The sequence below is a fragment of the Pezoporus occidentalis genome, unplaced genomic scaffold (assembly GCF_034315485.1).
Source record: "Pezoporus occidentalis ecotype Australia unplaced genomic scaffold, CSIRO_AGI_Poc_V1 ctg88, whole genome shotgun sequence".
Taxonomy (NCBI): domain Eukaryota; kingdom Metazoa; phylum Chordata; class Aves; order Psittaciformes; family Psittacidae; genus Pezoporus; species Pezoporus occidentalis.
The window spans coordinates 2,290,843-2,312,443 of record NW_026916242.1 but is presented as its reverse complement, the minus strand read 5'-3'; the positions used below and the strand labels follow the sequence as shown (position 1 = coordinate 2,312,443).

Genomic DNA, 21,601 nt, shown 5'->3' with positions numbered 1-21,601 from the left:
GTTTCAATATTGCAAGAGGTTCACTGCAATATATAAATTCATTTTTATTTCATACTGCACAGTGGTTTTCATGCACTTGCAAGTTCATAACAAAATCAAAACTAAGTTTTAAAACCTAGCTAGCTATGGATTACAGTATGCAAACAATCAGAGCAATCAACCTTTAGATTTTTTGGTAACAATTCCTCCAGATCTCTGACTTTCTTTTATCCAATAGCTCATGAACTGACTGCGTGATAGATTAAAAGGCTTTTCAAAGAGACTTCAAAAAGGTCTTTTAAGTGCAGTGCAGTTCCATTAGTTCACCCATTCAGGATGCTTGTCATAAAACCCCTTTTGTCTGAATTGCTTGAGAAGAGCAGCAATGGAAATATTAAAGCATTTTGAGATCTGTGACAGCTAAGTAACAAGTGCTTACTGCTAGAGGACTGCAAGGAGCTAGACATGATTCTTATAGAAAGAAAGAAAACAGAAAGATCAACAGGAAATCTGGCTTCTCTTCTGAAGAAGCTATTGGACACTGATAAGACAGAAACATTAAAACCATTTAGAAATGTATTATTTACGAAGAGGCTGTCATTAGGAATTTATCAAAGAAGATTAAGGCTCACAAATTTGTCTGAATTCTCTAAGTACATTGCTGAATCAGTAGATACAGATAAAGACAGTGGAAATTATCTCATTTGAACATTTGATACTTTAATACCCAACAGCTTGATTTGTAGCCTCACAAGCAGACAACACAGCTGAAAGAGGACAGCTACAAGACAACAGAAGGCCAAAGCAGTTCTCCCTTGAAAGGAACACTGGGATACTAAAAAAGGTCTCCTTTACCATCCTTATGGACGATATCGCAGTGAAATTCCCACAGCTTAGAGTAATTATTAACATCACTTGAGCCCTGTGGTTCACATGGGTTCTGAGCCCAAACATTGTAAACATGGTAAACCCAGAAATGTATGCTGTTTCACGTGTGGGTAACATATAAGGCATGAAGAAGAACTGTGTCAAATAAAAACCTCACCTAGCCCAACACATAGCAATATTAAAGAAAGGAGGCAAGAAATACAAATTATGCACAGAATATGTGCAACAGGCACATATAGTGTATATAACAGGTACCCTTAGTGAGTAGCAAAATCTGTTCTGCCTTAACTTGGGTATTAATTCATTTGTTGTATAGAGACAACCAAGATTTAGGCTAGTTCACATCTTTGGAGACATTTTTAAGGACATTAACCAGTAGCTTGGCATCAGGGTATCTCACTCTGAGAAAAAAAAGGGGGGGGGTGGGCCAGGAGTGGGACCAGGGCTGTAACAACTAACCTGTTACACATGTTATTCAAGAGCTGAAAAAATAAAGAGTTTAGGAAATAATAGTAGACCTCTAATGTCTTCACATCAAGATCCACTAACGCTGGGTTTTAATACCCAGGGGTCACAGACAAAAACCTGGAAAACTGAGGACTGATAAAGTAATAAACAAGATTTCATTTTTCTTTAAGTAGTTGATAGAATTCCCACCCAACAGCAGCAGTATATTTTTGATACAAGAGCACTGTATCAAACTGGAAAGTGAAATAAGTTAGCGATAAGAAATTGACCTATCTCAATTCCAAAACCACATCACTAAATTCCCAAATTCTCAATTATTTACTGTAGATATCTGATCCCAAGGTAATGTTTTACATTCTACAACCTGTGAGAGAAAAAAAAAAGCCAACTAACATTGTGATAGCTGTTTTTATTGATTAAAATATTAATATAACTGGGAAATCATGCCTTTTCCCAGAAACTTATGAAAAAACAGAAGGTTAATATTTCAGATTGATCCCCCCCCCGAGTGCATGAAGAACACTTAGGCAAACCACTACACATAAAAACCAAAGTATTATAAAAGGTAAGTGGAGTGTATTTGGATACTTACAGGCTTATCTATTTCAGCCCCTGATTCTGCATGTGTCTAATGGCAACAGATTATCCAGGAAGATGAGGGAGGAGAACGGCATTTTGATGATACTAAGCATTCTAAAACTCAGTCTAGTCTCAAATGAAAACTTAATATAAAACTTGGACCTGCTGTTCAACATTGCTAGTAAGGATATTTAACAAGCCTGAAACAGTACAGTAAACTGTGGTCATAAATTCTCTATGCAAAAAAAATGAGTGACAGTACAAGGTTGGAAAAAAATTGTTTGCCAATGACTAAATGTAGAAAGCAAGTGTTAGCTTTCAGACAAAGGTTTTGACAACAGTTTGATAGGCAAGACACCGAAGACAGCTTTACAAATACCTTCATCATGCTGGATTAGAGTTGAAATGTAGGTCTATGCAGAAATAAGGCAGGTTACATTATGCTATGCATATTATTACTTGGTAATCTCCTCTCCCCATCAGATTTGCACAACCTCCCCTGTCCTGAGTTCTGCTATGAATTATAGATATTGTTCTGACAAAACTATTAAGATGATGAAATAGCAGTCAGGCTACTTCAATACCTTATATCTGAAACTTGAACCAAGGAAAAATATATTTAGAAAAGACTCCCTGATGTGCAGGAGTTAGATTCTGAAATAGACTACCTCTAGTTTGAAGAGCCTCAATAAATCCTTATTTTGACATACTTACCACTTGTAGAGGAGAAGTGAATGCCAAGGAAACAAATAACAGCAACTAAATTGCTATTGAAAAGAGGAACATTACTTACACTGCTGTCTTTGCAACTTCTGATACAAATTCACAGGGCTTTTGGGGAGTGTTGTGTTTTTTTGTTGTTTTGGGGTTAGTTTTGTTTTTAACTAGAGAGAAAAGACCTCAAAACTACAATTCAGAGCTATGAGGGCCAGGAACACACTCCAGGCCCAAGAGTTTATCACCTACTGTATCAGGCAAAACCCAAACCAATCCCACTAATAAACATGGATTTATCCCTCATTTATACAGTTAAGTAAGAACTGGTGGACTACATGCTGAAAAAAAGAAACTTTATTTGAAGGCAACTGGCAGTTCCACCTTTATTTTTTGTTTGTTTTTTCTTAAAGTAACTACAAATCATTTTCTTGATCATGGCTGTAACATAAGCACGTTTACTACGATACATGAATACACATGTATGCGCGGAGAATAATTTGCACACTTGATAGTTTCCTACATCACGTATTTATTGTTCTGCCACAACCACCGTGACAGCAGTGGCAATTATTCACCTAACACAATGCTGATTTTTTCACCTTGAACCTCAAAGTTTTCACCACACTGAAAGTTCAGCAAGGTGGGAACTTGCATGAAATCGGACAGCTTCACAAACATACTTTCTCAAGTGCACCTTTTACGTAAAACACGTATAGCTAAAATAACTTTGAAGGCTCAATCAGTTGCAAAGCTTGATTACCTGTGGGTGTACCTCAAGCTTCCAGAACTCCCAGCAGTCTACTCATTATGAGTCACCCTTCAATGCATTAGCTTTAAATGAGCCAGATGTGTTGAAATATTTAAGTCCTTAGTTAAGCCCTGGGGATTTCAGAGATATTCTCCTATCTGTAATATATTTGCCTATCTTACTAAAGGTACAGAGTTATGTGCACACATTGAAGGCACAGGAGTTTCTACAAAGTGCTTTAAAATAGACACGTTTTCATTAAATACATGTCCTTTCTGGATAACACGTTAAAAAGTAAATGCAAAGTATTTAGCCTGACATTTGAAATTGTTAGGGTTTATAAAGGCATTTTCTCAGTAGAAAGTTTATGAGTACCTTGAGCTTTGGAACATATGAAAACATGATAAAAATTCCATCACCTACCCATAGCAACATTACTCCTCATTGAGTAATTAATTTAGACATTAGCTTATGTCTCTTTGAGGACGTAAACTAATGCAACATGTTTTCTACTTGTTTTACTACTTGCAGCACTATCCCATTTTCTGGGATTACAGTAAGATCGTAAGCCTCAATTAGCTGAACAAAATGCACCACTTCATTCCATTTCAAAGATGATTAATCTAACAAGACAGCAAAGTAAACTAGGTGTAAAGAAATACAGACCAAATCCAAGCAAAGCAAAAGGATATTCACTGTGTAACTCTATGGCTTTTCTAGGAAATGAATTATCAGTGCCACTATGAGTCAAGATGTTGTTATATAGGGTACACTAACAAACTGGGCTTCTACTTTTTCATCTTACCATTTTAGTAAGATGACAATACCTTCAGCATGAGCAGACATGATACTGTAAGGCACTCTGCTGTTTCAATTCCAAATGCTTTAATACTATGATTAACTGGGAACTGTACATACTATTTGCTGTTTAACATCCCTTGAAATAATGTCATTCTGGCTTTGGCCAAACACGTTCTCTGCATTCATGGCCAAACAACCCATCCACAGCCACATTTTTTTCTTTTTATTCTAGATGCCAGTTTAAGTCCTGTCCACTTACCACAGTAACTGCACCAAATAAAAAGTCTACACTCCTTCCCACCATAAAAAATACCCAACAACCCCAAAACCCTTAGTCAAACTATTACAGCATATACTGTATTCACTCACACCTGTAAGAAAATATTCAAGATGCTGATAAAAAAGCTTCTACTTTCAAACTACTGCCTCATTACAAAATACGATCTATTGGGTTTTTAGCTGGTTCTCGTAAGCACATTAGGCCTTCCAGCAGGAAGCTTCTGTTTTGACTGACTAAAATCTGTTCCTCTGGTTACTAAGTGGATACCTGGGTCTGGCTCCAACACCAAAGACAGATAATCCACTTACCAGTAGTTGATATCTGGTGTATTTAAAAGTGACGGTACATCTTCCACAATGCTCAAAGTAGTTACAGATACTTTTGACAAAAATACCTACAATAAAGGTAATTTAATATAGTGAAGGGCAACTGCACAGTTCAATGGCACGGCCATCAAGGCTTTTATTTAAGCAGCATTCAGGAAGGTCAGTGCTTATTTTTTTATATACAGCAATTTAATAACTGTAAATACCCCTTTCAGTTCTGAAACTCAAGCAAGGCCTCTAGAAGATTAACTGTAGCCTAAGGCTTCACTGAAATTATATGCACATTGTACACCCCAGTGAAGCAGGATTGCAGGTATGTCATTTTCAACAGAACTGACTATTGATATGATTTGAGTTTCCTTTATGGTATCAAAAATAAAAGAAAGCATTACTAGATGAATATTTACTAGCTAATATACATATACTGCATATACACAGTGGAATACTTTCATCCCAAAATGTATTTTGAAAATATTCCAGATCATATAACATAGCCAGTTCAGTACTGTATAAAAATACCTCATCAGCCAGATATCAGTGTCTACATATAAACTCCAAGACTCATTCTCCTCTGCAAATGTGAACTCTAGTCTGCTTTTACACAGATTTCTCTGCACCGATTCCCTTGATCACAACCGCCTATGAAACAATGCTACTGTCAAAAAGAACAGAAACCAGTGAATCGTAGCCAGAACTGAACACGCAAGATGGGATTTTTACTTCTCTGCAGAACATGTAGCTGAACTTATTACTTATCAGAATGGAAAACTTCCTGCAAAGTTTGTGTTAAGTGAAGCAAAACCAGCAAGACTCAAAAAGTGAAGTATGCTGACGCTTAGCAGAAAATTCTAGAGACCTTACATGTCAGCTGGTCCCCGCTATAAGCCTCAGGCCATGTATGCCATGGCAGTACTTTGCACAACAGCTTTTGCTGACTCATATTCAAGTGTCCTTTCAGAAAATCAGCTGTTACGCCAATAAACTGTTGAGTTCAACAGAAGCACAGGTATTTTCACCTTTCTTTTTACTCCCAGACTCTATATGTTCCAACATCCATTAAAAGAAACTACAAGAACAACTTTTATGAGACTACCTCCAAACTTAGTTTTCATTAATGTTATAAGGGCTGAGTTTCTGCATGCTTCAGCTGAAAAGTGAAAGGTAATTTATCAGCTGCTTTCAATCTGGAAGCTAATGGAATCAGTTCTTCCGGTGAAGAAGGTTAACCAAATTCTTCTATATTATTCTCCTCTCCCTACATAGGAAGATTTTAAACCTTTTAATTTTGAGTGAACAAAGTGTAAAATCATCTTACAAAGAAAATTAGTTTTGTAAGCAGATTTACATTTTCAGCACCACCTGCTCTCTTATATGACCCACTGCTTTAAACTAAGGGACTGAAACATTTCTTAGGACTACACTGTTGCAGTGAAATTCCGAAATTTGCAATAAGCTGTCTGCATGCAAGTTGTCTTATTCCATTCCCATACAACATTTAGACAGTTTTCCCAAAGCAAATCACAAACATATTCTTAATAAAGTTCATATTTTTTTAAAATTAAAATAAAATTGCAAAATCGCATTCAGCAGAACTTGTCTTTCAGTAAAACATGAAATCTAAAGTCATTTTCTAGGAAGATAACAACGTCCACACATATTTGAAAACACTGAATTGAACTGAAATTGAAAATTATTTTACAAAGCCATGCAAAAATTTGTGCCTGTGGAACTTGACGTAAGTTACAACATCACAGGAAAATGAACGTATAAAACTGATTATAATTAATGAAATTAAATTTAAATCAAATGCTTTCATTATATACAAGAAAGTTATTTTCCCACTTTTTTTTAATATTGCAATAAAAAATAAATAGGAAAGAACACAAAGGACCATCATCATAGTGCTAAAAAGCAAAATCTGACGCAATTCAAAGCAAGAACTAAGCAAGGAAATAAACTTTCATTATTAACTAGACAGTGACTTTAACCAAGCCTGCTAGGAAAAACCTTCCTTATTCAAATGTTCATGTTTCTTCAGCGATCAAAGTCCCACCTCTGAAGCCATGATGGATAACTACCTTAATTTCCCTTTCCCCCACATCTCCTCTGAAAGACGGAGAACAAATCCCATTCATGGTGCCATTTCCATAGAAGCGCTGGCCCTATGCATTGCAAGTGAACTCTGCAGCAAAAGGAATAGGGAAGAGCAAAGAAAGGAAGAGAGGTCTCTCTGGGTCCCAGCAGGACTTGCACTATAGCATCGGCATCCATGACTCCACCTTCTGTGCAAGAGTGCCAGCTGACTGCCCAGGCAGGTAAAATAGCCAACAGGTAACAATTCTTCTCTTAGACAGAAAAAAGTCCTTTATTATTATTTCTAAATGAAGTAAGATATCTCGTGGCAATGAAAATAATAGCAAAAATCCTCAACAGCAGTATGGTATTGACTGCTGCTGTAGTAAACATCATACTGGATGTTTAAAAGGCAACAAACTAAGGCCAAGCTACCCCTCTCCCCTAAGCCCTTATGGTACCAGTACCATAGAAGCGACTTTAAGAGAAGAGTGCCTACTAGCCTGTACCACCCCTAAATACTTTTTCTTTAGAAAGTAAAATAAAAGCATAGGTAGGGCCTTTTTTTTCTTACATCAACTAGAACCAACCTGTATTCTGAATATAAAAAAGGAAAAAGTATTTGATTCTCTCTGAAATCCTTTAGGTACCCTACAAAAGCATTGAGAATGTGCTTAGATAATCTTCCAGGAAAGTGTCATATGAACTTAAGGATTTGTGAAACACTCATCATACATTGAGAAACTTGGTAATGATATCTGAACCAATCGATATAAACTTTGCAACACAAAGATTCATTTGCTAGTATTCCTTAATTCGGTTCTCACACATTTAGTGGTCTCCCCCCTCTGATTTCGGTAACTATCTATCTACTGGTCTTTACGAACCAGAAGAAGAGAAGGGACTGAAGGGAAATAAGCACTTTCTAAGTAATCATCTTTGCCAGGCACTGCATTTCATAAATAAATAAATAAATTTAGTGAAGCACAGAATAGAAAAGTAGAGAAAAATCTTTCCTCAAAGATGCCAAAAAACATTTCTTTGTTTTTTTAACCAATGAAATAATATCTCTTTAGGTTCAATTTCCATAGATCCTGAACTCTGGCTTGCTTTATCTTCCACAAACCTAAGCCGAATACTTGCAGCTTCAGAGCTGCCAAAGCACACTTTGCAATAGCCTACTGAAAAATCATTTTATCATTAAACAAAAAAAATTAAGTTAGCACAAAAACGATCAATCATTGAATTGCAAATAATCCGTCAGGAGATTGGTATTTTTTCATCCCTCTCAAACCACTAAATAGTTGTGACTTCCAAAAGCAATCCTTGGACTGGTATCAAAATTGGCTTGTTGACTGAACTATGCATACATGAAAGCAAAATCAGGACAAAAAGGATTTTGTGAAAACCAGCATTAGAGGAAACATTTTTCTTAACCATTTAATACAAATTTGTCACAAGAGCATAATTGCAAGCAAAAAATGTAATTTACCTATAACTACATCATGGCCATCAACCAGGCCTGCTGAGAACAGCTCCTGAGAAACGCCATCTGCTGTGTCTGTCCAAAAGGTGAAATGAGTAAGTATGAGACCCCACAAAAACAACACAAAGTATCAGTCATCCAATACACTTTAACAAAAATACATTTTAGTTCCAAAACACCCATGGAGGCATGCTTGAATTCAGAATTACCTTTAATTAGGAGGAAAAAAAGATAATTATCTTATCAGCCTCTGCACAGCAAATTGCATGAGGTGATGATCTGATTCATTGCAAACCCCCTACAGACCTTTCCTAGCCACCAGCATTTCTCCTCTATTATCTAGCTATGTACTCCTACATAGTTTACAAGTTCAGTATCTTCACAACCAAGAATATAAACTATGTTTTAGTGTGGTTTTCACTGTTTTCTTTATCCTCTCCATTGCTCTGAATATCTATACAGAGACACGCTATATAAACGTTCTTGTTTGTTACCAGTGGGACAAAGGAGTTATGGGAACAGTCATTATTTAGAGCTTTAGGCTTAAATGAGATTTTAAGTACTGTGATGAGGGAAATTCAGAGGTCTGGATTCATTTTCCAACAAGTGCTATACCAAAGTGGGCTAATTACCAAGTCCCTGTGACTAGTACTTGCTCTTGGATCGAGACTTTAGACGGTTTGGAGGTACGTAGGAGAAAACAGCAGGAACTAGCCTAAATTCCATCTAAGTCTCAACTATAACATGGCCTCAATACCAAATACCTGCATTGAGCACATGCTTCAAGACAGTTACATTATTTCCTTAAGAAACACACACAGGTGAAAAACAATACAGCTGAGCTAGCTGCAATTTCTGGAGAGCTCTGAAGATGACAATCACAGCTGCCTTCTGACTGGCTTAGTGACTACTAGAAAGAGTCCTGGTATGGCATATCCTCTATTTTTTGGCCAACTAAGAATTCTCAATGGTTTATGTAAGTGCTTAGAAATAAATAGTTCTTTTGACAAGTGACTAAAGCAGGATGGTCTCTGCCCAGTTAAGGAAGAGATCTTTCACATTATTACCCATTGTCAAAATCAATGAGAAATGCAGCTGGACAGCAGAGACTATATCCATGCATGGAAATACTGCACACAAAAGATACCATGATTTACAGGAAATGAGAAATCCCTTCAGTCTAGATTAATTTTTTTAGGTGGAAGCTCTTCGAAGGCTATTCTTAAATATAGTAATTACTGACTGCTGAAAACCATGGAATGTGTTCATAGTTCAAACTGTTGCTATTAAACAAGAATGATACCTTCTTACTCAAGATATCAGCCTCCTGTGCATTTTATCCCAACAATTGATTTTCTTCAAACAAAAGTAACTTTATAAGTTATCAGAACTCCCAGCGCTGGAAAGCAAATATGCTCCTACAAGCCTGCAGTAGTTTAAAGTTTCAATGTAAAAATTTCTTTCTGGCGATGATACTGAAGCTACAGACGAAACAACTTTCAGTTGAAGACAGCATTGTTAACAGAACTTCTTTTACTACGCAGGAGAAAGAAGCTTAAGTATTATCACCATCACCCATACACTTTCATGGCTACTATATTCCGCCTCCTACGATATTTTCCACATGTGAAAATGGAAATTCCAAAGCTGTAAGTATTGCTATTCACAATCTATATATACCACACAGATCATTTCAGTAAGACATGAAATTGATAAAGTATACTGGGGATCAAGTCTAATATATACTATGTATTATGCAACCTTGCCACTAGAATTTACAAACATCTGCTATTCTTGTTCAGCTGAAGTTCAGTATGAAGCTCTGCAGTGTAGGAAACAATCCAGAGAGAGAGTTAGTATTAAGCATAAACAGTAATCGATTTCTGAAATACGTTTTTGAGCAATGAGAGAATAATTCAACTGAAGGAGCCTTACCTCTGCCTGGAGTAAACTCAAACCGTATGTCATTAAGTTCTTTCCTGGAGTTCCTGGAAAACATTGAGTGTATACATTAAAATGTAATGAAGACAGAACAACTATTCAGTTCCTAAACCTGAAGAACACCTGTGCCACTGATAACCCCATTTTCCTAGTGTGAATTTCCTCAACTTGAAAAACACTGCTCTCCAAAAATGCCCACACTGGAGAAACTCCACCACATTTTCATGGCAGTATTCTGGGAAAAGAAACTAACAGAAAGATATGCTTAAGCTGAGAAATACCTATGTTAACCTAAAGGATAAAATAAGATCCTGTGGTAAATATTTTCCTTTCCATCTTTAAAAGACACTCTACCATACTGACCCTGCTAGTTCAACATAGTCTGAAATCGTACGTGTTACCTCTTCTTCTCCAAGAGTATTCACTTGGACTTAAAACTCCCCATCTGAGATCACATTTACACAAGACATGCTCATTTAAGAGAAAAAGTATCTAGCAAACATTACATGCTAAAAAGCAGCATTTGATGCACGGTGTTTATAAAGCTGTTTTGAAATGAGGAACTTATTGCAGTGACCACCATTGCCTCAGCAGTGAGGCTCTAGCTACACATAAAAGAAGCAGCAGAGTGTGAAAGCCAAACGTTTCCATCCTTCCTGTTTGAAGATTGCTTTAACCAGTTCAGTGTATGACACTCTCATAAGGGACTTAATGCCTATATTAAAGAATTCCTTTACAGTCTCATACCGTGCTCCAAACTGCCATTCCTTGTATGTTTCCAGCTTATTTTAGTTAATAATTTCTACCATCAATAAAACATTAGCCTCTTTGCAAAACAGACGTCCATCTCATTTTGGAAATGGCAAGCCTACCGAGCATAGGGATGAACTTAATTGCTGTAGCACACTCTTTTTCCAGTGAATAGCTCAATCCACTTGAAAAGCTAATAGCAACAGACTGTGTTTTGCATGCCATTATTCTTCTCCTCAGCAAGGAAACTGTATGCAAGCTCATATTTCAGCGTACCAGGCCATGAAGTCTTGCTGTGGGAAAACTAAATCCAATAGGCAGGCATACTCAGCTGTGACATACAGCTATTATCACTTGCTAAATACTTATAAGAATATTACAGTCAAAAACTGGTAACATGCAGGAACACAAAAACCAAAATGACTGGCAACACAGACAAAGGCAATAGAGCAAACCCTGAAAAATAAATGTGCCACATGCAGGGCATAAAATGACAAGTACTCATTTACTGAATACACTGAATGCTTCAAAGCTGAAGGAGTTTTGGGTTCCTAAAATTCTACTCTAAATAAGGAATTATGGGAGTTTAGAATCACTAACACAAAGTTGCAAATAATGCAACTAGCCAGAACAGATTTACGAGGTTCATTTACTTTTGCTACAGAAATCTGCTGCCATTATATGGAATATTGCACTGTCTATTTTTATTCAACACAGAATTAGCATGAATCTCAGTTCTTTCTTCTCCCCCACTAAAAAACCTGGATAGTTTTCTGTCTAAATAAAAAACCATATGCCAATCCACTTCCCTTTGTTGAAATAAATAAGCTTGCTAAAACTGCTGCTTTCTAAAAAAGGGAAGTTGCACAGAAATTTAGCATTTTTCTTAACATACGTTTTGACTGGACATGGAATGCAGCTCAGACTTAGACACTGATTTCCTGCACACTCTTTTGAAGTCAAATGCTAAAACCAGCTGAGAAGCAATTCTGTAGACTTTGCACTCTTACAGTTAATTACCTAGAAAGTACTAAATTAGGGTCTCAGACTGTATCTTTCCGCAGACCTCCCGTAAGTAGGACATCCACCATAAAAATGGCACTCTCATGAAAATTACCACCTTTCCAACAGACTGATAGAGCTACATGAAAGACCAGCTGTTCACGATACAGACTCATCAAGAAGCATGCAAATGGGGTGCATTTTACTTTGTCTCCAAATTGCAGAATGTCCCTAACAGAAAATTAATGAGTCAGATCTCTTTATTTAAGCAAAGGTGAAAATTCAGGGAAAGCTGATATGTATTCAGCCATCCAACTCTGGATGGCTATCTGGAATTGTTACACTCTGAACTATTCTGAACTTAGGACTCTGCTGCTTTCCTTTTAATGGTATACTATAATTCAGGAAAGCAAAACAAAAGAAGTCCAGCAAGAGTAATTTGCTAGAAGCCTGTAAGTGCTTTTGCTTACAGTTCCATTACCTTCCAGACATTTATTTCCATCAATTATTTATTCCATTATATATTCTACCAAATAGAAGATGTACTTGAGCTATTTCCTAAAAGCTGCGCATACTCTTCTCCACTCTTCCAATACTTCTCTGGTTCTAGTTAGTGTCATTGTTACTGTAAATTAGTTTACTAGTTCCCTTGATACACTTTGGTGACAACTGTTTGGATTCGTTGACTTATTTGCAGGCAGAGCTTCCAAGCAGCATTTCATTTGTTCCACTGGAGTTCTCTTTTTTCTTAGATCCATTACACTCTTACCATGCAGCAGCACACACAGGCTTTACTTCTACTAAATAGAAACAGGATTTCAAGAAAGGCACTTATCTTTGTGATTAATAATTTTACCTTCATCATTTCTTAATGGCCCCTAGTTTCTCTAATGCATTTATGAAAAAGATATTAATTTTAAAGTGCAAACTCAATTTTTTGCCATCTCTTATAATACCTCTTATTTTCTTCTTGTTCTACGCCATTGCAGACTAATATACCTGGATTATCATGGATAAAAACAGCCCATCTCCTTTAAAAAGTAGTAAATTTTGAATACCTTCTTGCATGTTAGTACACTGTAGTTTACTGATTTCCTGGAGGTTGCTTTTCATCATGCAGTCACCTCCAACAGTAGGAATGCTACAGAACTGCTCTGAACAAGGTCAATACCAAAGCACAACATGCTAAGATGTTTTGCAGCCGTCTTTCTTGCAAAGTAACTTCAGAATTTAAAATTTCACACATTCTGAAAGCATATTTTGCAAATTCTCACTATTCTTCTGTTTTCATCAGGACCACTTCATGTGCGCAATACAACTGCTAGGTCTGATTTTCTAGGGAGTAATGCTACCTCAAAGAGCTAGAAAAAAAACATGGGCCAACTTCATCACTTATCCCCCTGTCTACAAACTGAGACCATCCTGTCAGTAGGATATGAAATGAAGATGCTCTGTTTTAAAGGAACCAGACTTCAGGTTTTTGCATTTAAAAACAAAGTCTGTCAAATAATTACCTTACAATAGCATAATTCCTGCTATAGTCAATTAGCTGTGTTCCATACGCTTGACAAAAGATCTACATTGTTGAACTAAAATAGGAAACCGTGGTTGTGTAATGGTGCAACTGTAAATTGGACACATTAAATACCATTATTTCTTTTGTCCTTAAACACAGAATGTCTATCATATGAGTGAGATTCAAGGAAATTAGATGTCTTGGAATTAAACTTAACATGTAAATCATACTGGGATAGCTTGATTATACATCAAGCAGCAGATTCTCATTCTTTTTTACTACTACTTCCCCTCCTCTGCTCCCCCTTCCCTATTTATCCACCACTTATCATGCAGAATTATCCAAAACATTAGCTTCTATTTCCCACAATCTTCAGCAACTTCTATGTGGTTCTTAGGGAGTGTGTATTCCTCGATGGGGTGCATCTTACCATACCTAAGTAGCCACATATTCTTCCTTCCCAAAGGAAGAAAAAAATTCTCAAATAAGGTAAGCCAAAAGAAGGGCATGGGCATGTGTGTAAGAACACACAGGTTTTGTCTCTGCATTGCTTGCTGATTTTTCAGGTACTCAGTCATCACATGTGGCTTACAAGGACTGATATACAGAGCTGAATGTCAAAGAATGCAGGTGATAACAGAATGATAATTGACAAAGCTGATTTGTGAAACAATACAGAGCACATGTACATCATAGGGAAACTACATCATTTATGGCTTTTTATTAGTTACAGCAGATGCAAAACTTCCTGATTTTCTTCATTATCTTTTTTTTCAGATAGAGTTAGAAACCATAAATCACAGGCACCTCCCCATCACATTTACAGGCTGGGCGGAGAATGGACTAAGAACAGCCCTGAGGTGAAGACTTGGGGAAGTTGCTGGATGACAAACTGAACATGATCCAGCAATGTGCACTTGCAGCTCATAAAGCCAACCGTATCCTGGCCTACAGATCAGGAAGTCAAGAGAAGTGATTCTGCCTCTCTACTCCGCTCTCACGTGACCCCACCTGAAGTACTGCATTCAGCTCTGGAGCCCCCAGCACAAGAAGGATGCGGACCTGCTGAAGCAAACCAGAGGAGGGCCAAGAAGGGCTGGAGCACATCTCCAGTGAAGACAGGCTGAGTGAGTTGGGATAGTTCAGTCTGGAGAAGAGAAAGCTCCAGGGACACCTTATAACAGCCTTCTGGTACCTAAAGGGTGCCTACAAGAAATCAGGAGAGGGACTTTTTACAAGCCCATTTAGCGACACGACAAGGGGGATAAGGCTTTAAACCGAAAGATGGTAGATTTAGATCAGACACTAGGAAGAAATTCTTCACTACAAGGGTGGTGAGGCGCTGGAATAGGCTGTCCAAAGGAAGTTGTGAATGCTCCATTCCTGGAAGAATTCAAGGCCAGGTTGGACAGGGCTTTGAGCAACATGGTATACTAGAAGGTGTTCCTGCCTGTGGGGGAGGCGGTTTAGAACTAGGTGAGTTTTAAGATCCCTTCCAACCCAAATCATTCTATGATCACACTTAAAAAGAGATGCTGTATCACTTTATCTATAGCTTGCCACAAAGTAAATTCTGCTGTAAAAAACAAATAAATAAACAAAAAACAAATCAACAACAAAATCAGTAAATTATTGTCCACTGACAAGGTAAACTTACCATTGTTTTCATGGAGTGGTGGTGTCTCTGTGTCTTTCATTGCTACTATGACCATTTTTTATTGTGTGTAAACCAGAACACTAGACTATACTGTAAACATCCATGCTTTCAATCTATGGCATTTCACAAATACATCCCTTTGCATAAAACACTACTTTCATTATCAAATGTTACTTTATAATTCAACTGTTTAATCATCCTTTCCCACATCGCCAATGGAAAAATAATATAAATCACTCTCATTCTTGCCCACTTGCATATGCAAGCATAAATTGCTCTACAGCAACATTACCCAACTTGGATGATAACCATTCTTTTCATTAGTGTATCATTTTCCTTTGTTATGGATTTCTAGTCCTAATAAGGCACAGGAATATTATCTACTATTTCTATGGAGTGCTGAGTGGAAGAATCAAAAGACAGAACTCTCCTGGAACAACAAATACTCACTTTTCTTAGCCCATTTCCTCAGCACTGAACCTGTTTTAACAGACTCCAATATACAGGTACTTTGGCCTGGGGCACATTTTACTTCCTTTCTCACATATTTTTCCATTGTTCTGCATATTAAAAGTAAATACATACATATATATATATATATGAAAGAAGAGAGATATATATAGAGAGATGGATATAGAAATATCTTCTACCTACATATATATATATGATGGCTTGGTTTCACAAGTGAAGATTTGGGAAGGGCTTTACCCACGCTTACTACAAGCACGATGACGAAGGGCATGTGGGATAGGCAAATCTGGTTGGAAAAAAGGCTGCTTAGGCAATCAGGAAGTGCCTGACCAGGACTGTCATCTCCTGGGGCAATCTCGAGCGACCAATGCCCTGATCCACCCACATGCAAGGTTGGATCTGCAGCTTCCCATGCACCTTGTCACCTACTGTTTCGTCCCTGGCCTGTCGCTACAGACAGTGAGAGTGAGCCCTTCCAGCCTGCGCAGTGGATTTTTTAGATGAGGCGCAGTGTGCACAGAACTGGCCCCACCCTTTACACCTGAGGTTTAATTGCCACGGCCTGGCTAGCTCGGACGGTGACAGCAAAGTCCACGCGTCGAAGGTTTTACAAGAGTGTCCTTCTCTTAGATGGAAGACCTTACAAGGCTGGATGAGCTCCATCAGCCCGGGTTTGAACATAGGAGTTTTCCTTCTCCTATGAGGAAGGCCTGTCTTTGCTAACGAAGATTCGGGAAGGGCTTTACCCACCCATTCTGAACAAGACTGTCATCTCCTGGGTCAAACACAAGCAACCGATGATGCAATAGCACAACAAGCATCTAGGCAGGATTCTTAGAGGCGTTCAAGCATAAGCCCGCAGATGGTAGCCTCGCGCCAGTGGCTCCTCAGCCAAGTGCACGCACCAGGGGTCTGAACCTGTGGTTCCTCTTGTACTGAGCAGGATTACTATTGTAACAACACAACATCAGTAGGGTAAAACTAACCTGTCTCATGATGGTCTAAACCCAGCTCACGTTCCCTATTAGTGGGTGAACAATCCAACGCTTGGTGAATTCTGCTTCACAACGATAGGAACAGCTGACATCGAACGATCAAAAAGTGACATTGCTATGAACGCTTGGCTGCCACAAGCCAGTTATTCCTCTGGTAACTTTTTTGACACCTCCTGCTTAAAACCCCAAAAGCCAGAAGGATCATGAGGCCCCGCTTTCACAGTCTGTATTTGTACTGAAGATCAAGATCAAGCGAGCTTATGCCCTTCTGCTCCATGGCAGGTTTCCGTCCTCCCTTGAGCTCGCCTTAGGACACCTGCGTTATGCTTTGACAGGTGTACCGCCCCAATCAAACTCCCCACCTGCCGCTGTCCCTGGAGCGGGTTCCACCCGGCATGTGCCAGGCGCTTGGCATGAGAAGCAAGAGCCCGCCTCGGGGCTCATCCCCCCGCCTCACCGGGTAAGTGAAAAAACAATCAGTAGATATAGATATGTATAGATAGCTAGATGTAAGAAGGAAAATCTATATATATGTATCTTCCCTCTTTCACCTTTTCCTAAGCTCCAGTTGAACATGAAGGGTATTACAAGTCAAGGTGAAGTAAGTGAAAACATTAAAAAACAAACAAACAAAACCCCCAAACAAATAAAAAGAACAAACAACAAATCCAACAAAGACCCCCAAAACAACCAACAAAAAAGCCCAATGAAAACCCAAAAGCTATGCTTTATGGTATGCTCAACAAAATACAAGCTCTGCCTAGGCAAGTGTCCTTAGTTAGCCCATGCAGGGAGGAAGTTAAGGAGCTTCAGCGCCTGCACACCATTTGTTGCCTGGTAAAAGGGATGCTCCCTGCAATTTCAGTGCCTGACCAGCTTTGAGGAGGAACATGGTCTGATTAACTAAATTATAAACAAGAAAGCATTCTCAGAATGAAGTCAAAGGAGCACTTATTTCCTCCATCCACTTTTCAGATCATGACTAGTTATAACTCAGCAACAGAACTGATAGACTTATGTTTAGAAAAACCTCCATTAAGTGTGTTCTCCCTAAAATTCAAGCTTGCACATTGCTAGTTCTGTCAAAACTTAACAAGTCTGGCTAGCAGAAGAGACAACAGCAGAACATATATTGATCTCTGGAACCAAAAATAAATTAGTCTTCCACTAAAATGGTATAACTTTTTCATGAATGGCACCATAACATACGGTGCACATGGCACCCTTCACCAACCAGTCTTTCCCTTTCCCATACTCCTACAAGCTTTATTCCCACCAGAACAGAATTTCCCACCATAAAGGACTAGTCACACTGAACAAGACTAAGTCAGGGTGCTTCGACAAAAAAAACACGCTGAAAATAAGCATCATACTTACCACACTTGTACAAAATTTAGGTCTCACTGATGTTCGTCCCCTCCAAAATGTGAACTACATTGAAACTACCACAGAAGCAAACTAAATTATAATGGAAAAAAACAAAGAGAGCATAGCTTAGGAAGCAAGGGCAGCAGTATGCTATTTGCACTGCCTCACTGCATTTACTGGTATAATTAAAATCACAGAGGCATTTAAATGACTTGCTTCTTTACACCGTAAAGAAAGCAGAAGTTCACACCAAAACAGAGTGGACTAATCAGAGTGATAGGTAGGTTGTACATCCTAAAGCGGTACCCATCCAATTTTCATTCCACATCTCCGGGGCAAGATCTTTGTGTGCATAATGCAAGAAATATAATTGAGGGGGAAACACAAGACTAAGGTTGGCAGGTTTTTTTTACAACAAATTTTGCTTGCTATTCTAATGTTGAAGGGACAAATGTTATTTGCCCACATGAAATGTTATTCAAAGTCAAAGGGTCATCTTCCTTCTCACAATAACAGTTCACCCATTTCTCACTTTCATGTGCTCAAGGCATAATGCACCAGTTAAAATTGGTTCCCTTTGTAGTCTAGCTTTCGTAGCATTGGTTTATTCCACAAGTGTTTTATTTTTCACTCAATGCCCTGTATTATACATGGAGAAAACTTTTTCCTTTCTTAAGTCATGGTACATTGCATGCAGTAGAACCAAAGCAGTAATAAGAGAAAGTCTGTTTATTAAAGTAATTTTGTGAATCAGAACCTTAAAGCTCCTGTGGGATCACATAAACACTACAGAAGAGAGCATTTACTGTAAAGAAGCATTAGCCTCCTAAGGATTCACCACATGCTTATGTAAATCCCTTTCTCTCTAACATTTCCAAGCTCAGCTGTCATTTACTAATCGATATCCAGGCTCTTCCATTATACAGTACCATACTATCAAGAGCAGATCTTGCCTGCTCAGCATTGTAGAGAAAGATGGTTTTTCTCAACTTATTTTTAATACCTTCAGGTCAATCCTTGATTAAATGGAATAGCATTTCTGTTAACTTTTGGTAGGAGTAAAATCGATGTTTGAGGTCCGCCCTGCTTCCAGATTGCCACCAAGCAGAAAGGGACTAAATCTCCCTATATTAGTCCTAAAATACAGTTCTTTGAATTCCATTAAAACTTTACCATTTACTTCAGTGGTTCAAAAAAAAAAAACCCCATAGGTTTATGACTTACCCCTCCATATACATTACTGGAAGAAGCAAAGATGTTTAGCATATGGTTCTTCAAGTTACAGGACTCAAAACTTAAATATACAAAATACTGTCACTACCATTTAATCTTCACATCTTCCTAAGTAGGGAGCGGATCCCTGAAATGATGCAACACACTTGTTCATCGCTGTACTTCAAGAGACAGCAGCAATACTAAGGCAAAAACCAGCCTAATTATGCTTTCAAGACTGAAAACCAGCCAATTGCACAATGAAATACTGTTAAGATGTTAAGATGTTGGTCAGTTCTATCCACAGCTGACCAGTCCGAAGTTGCTTAAGACTCAGAAGAAGTTAGAGTGCTTTCAATCTAGTAAAAACTGATGTAAAAATTAAAAAACTATAGTAAAACTAAGAAAATGCACAAGTTGCATGATAGAAGAAACACAGGAAAAGTAGCTGATACACGCAAGTACCACCAGGCAAGTCTGCAAAATGTTATCATTTTAGAAGTGACATAAGATCATTAAGTCATTCCTTTCCATCCACTGGTTTACAGCCCCAAGTCTTAATTCCTTGACACAGTGGTGTTAAAACTAGAGACATTTTAGATATATCTATACTTCAACATGCTTTTACATAGGTCTTCTCTCTCTTCTGCAGTTACTGATGCTAGAAGCTAAATCAAAAGAATGTTGTAAGCCCTTCAACTTTTTTCCTCATTATATTCATTCCCAGCTAAGTCAAACAGCAAGCTCTGGAACAAACAGTATTTCTACCTCAATCCTCAGTGACCCATTTCTCTGCATAGGCAGCGAAAAGCAGGATTCACTTGCATCATATTTTCTGAGGCTCACACTTCCAACCTGCTCTCATATATCAGCTGGTGGAAGTAACTTAGGCAAAGAACCATCAGTTTTGTTGCTGCAGAGAGGGCAATATTAATCATAAGTTTTTTCCCTAAAATTATTCCTGAATTAGCACAAAAGTTTTTTAAAATGCAGTGGTAAAGATTTAAGTTGTGAAATGCATCAGTATTTTTAACAAGTACTTGAAATACAATGAAGGGGAGTACACGGTTATACTGAGAATTTATTAACGTGGCATAATCTCAATGCTTGGTCAAAAACAGAAGTGATCTAAAACTGACTTGTTCCTAGAAAGAGCTGGAGTTATGTACAGATGATGACAATAATGTTAAAAACAATCACTCTGAAGTACTCAGTGGGAGCATTTAAATAAGAGAGGACAACTGCCATGCACATATATTGATCAATTTGTTAAAGATTACAGCACACTATGGTTATAGTTGCCTTTCTTGGACTTGCCAATAGTTTAACATACCCCCACCAGCATATTTCATATATATTTCCATATATATGGAAAGTTCTCTGTATTTCTTGATACCAAACACTATTGATCAGTGCACAGCTGAAGGAAGTCAAACCTCTATTAGCTGCGTGACTACAGTGACACACCATCTGCCTGACTGATAAAAAATACCAGAGCTCCTAAGAGATTAAACATGCAAAGGCTTACTTTGTATGCTTCTGCATGCCTGGTGCACAAAAAGAGAGATTATAACCTGTTCTTCCAGTGACAAATTCTCCAAGTACAGCATGGTAAAATGGCCACTATGCTTGAAGCAAAACTTCAGTTCTTTAAATCAGAAACTGTGAAAGACAGATCACTGCCAGGAGGCTTGGGCTACTTCAAAACAGAGTGCTAGAAAAATGATTTCATTTATGAAATCAAGACAAAAGATTTGCAACAAATTCTAAAGGAATGTATTGGGGTTTTATATTAGATATTTATAAATGCCCAGTGCACAAAACAGAGAAGAGTCAAGAGAAACTTTCTGCCTTATCCAAACCAAAGAATGTTTTAAATACGTTGAATCATAAACTCCCTGGGTGTGTGCATCCTTTAATTCCCATTGGCTTGGAGTTTTTCACTCCTGATTATCTATCAGTACATGACCGTCAAAACCAAATGAGACTTGTAGGGAAACCAGAAAGACACCTGAGCCACCATAAGATTATGACAATCTGCACATCATCTGCCTAAAATTGATGGATCCTGACTAGCTTATCAACAAGAGTGGGAAATACAGCAAAAAGTTTTATTTTTTTTAAATCTTCAACGGTTTCATCTAGTTTCATTGCCATGGGCCAAACTTTCTCAAAAGTAGCTTTAAAACAAACAAGTTTCACTAACAAAGCTTGCTAGTAAAGTTCTTGTCCCAGTGTACCTCTTGAGGCCAATTCACTAGCCTGCTTTCTGGATCAAAACTAGGTTAATGAATGAGCAGTTGAACTTTTGCCTTCCCCTCAAAAGTACTGGAAGACACATAAC

General features: G+C 38.0%; 1 protein-coding gene across 6 annotated transcripts in view; it reads right to left on the bottom strand.

Annotated features, from left to right (window-relative positions):
* Positions 1-21,601, bottom strand: part of STK39 (serine/threonine kinase 39) — a 107,292-nt gene that overhangs the window by 11,882 nt on the left and 73,809 nt on the right. For 4 of the 6 annotated variants that reach the window (XR_009961960.1, XM_062604681.1, XM_062604683.1 and 1 more), the window contains 2 exons: positions 10,281-10,333; positions 8,352-8,420 (listed from right to left, as the gene is read on the bottom strand). Coding sequence is in view for 4 of the 6 variants with exons in the window: in XM_062604681.1 (XP_062460665.1) it covers positions 8,352-8,420; positions 10,281-10,333 (122 nt within the window). In the remaining 2 variants the exon portion in view is untranslated. The remainder of the gene's footprint in view (positions 1-8,351; positions 8,421-10,280; positions 10,334-21,601) is intronic. The other 2 variants (XR_009961961.1, XM_062604682.1) reach the window with 1 other exon arrangement.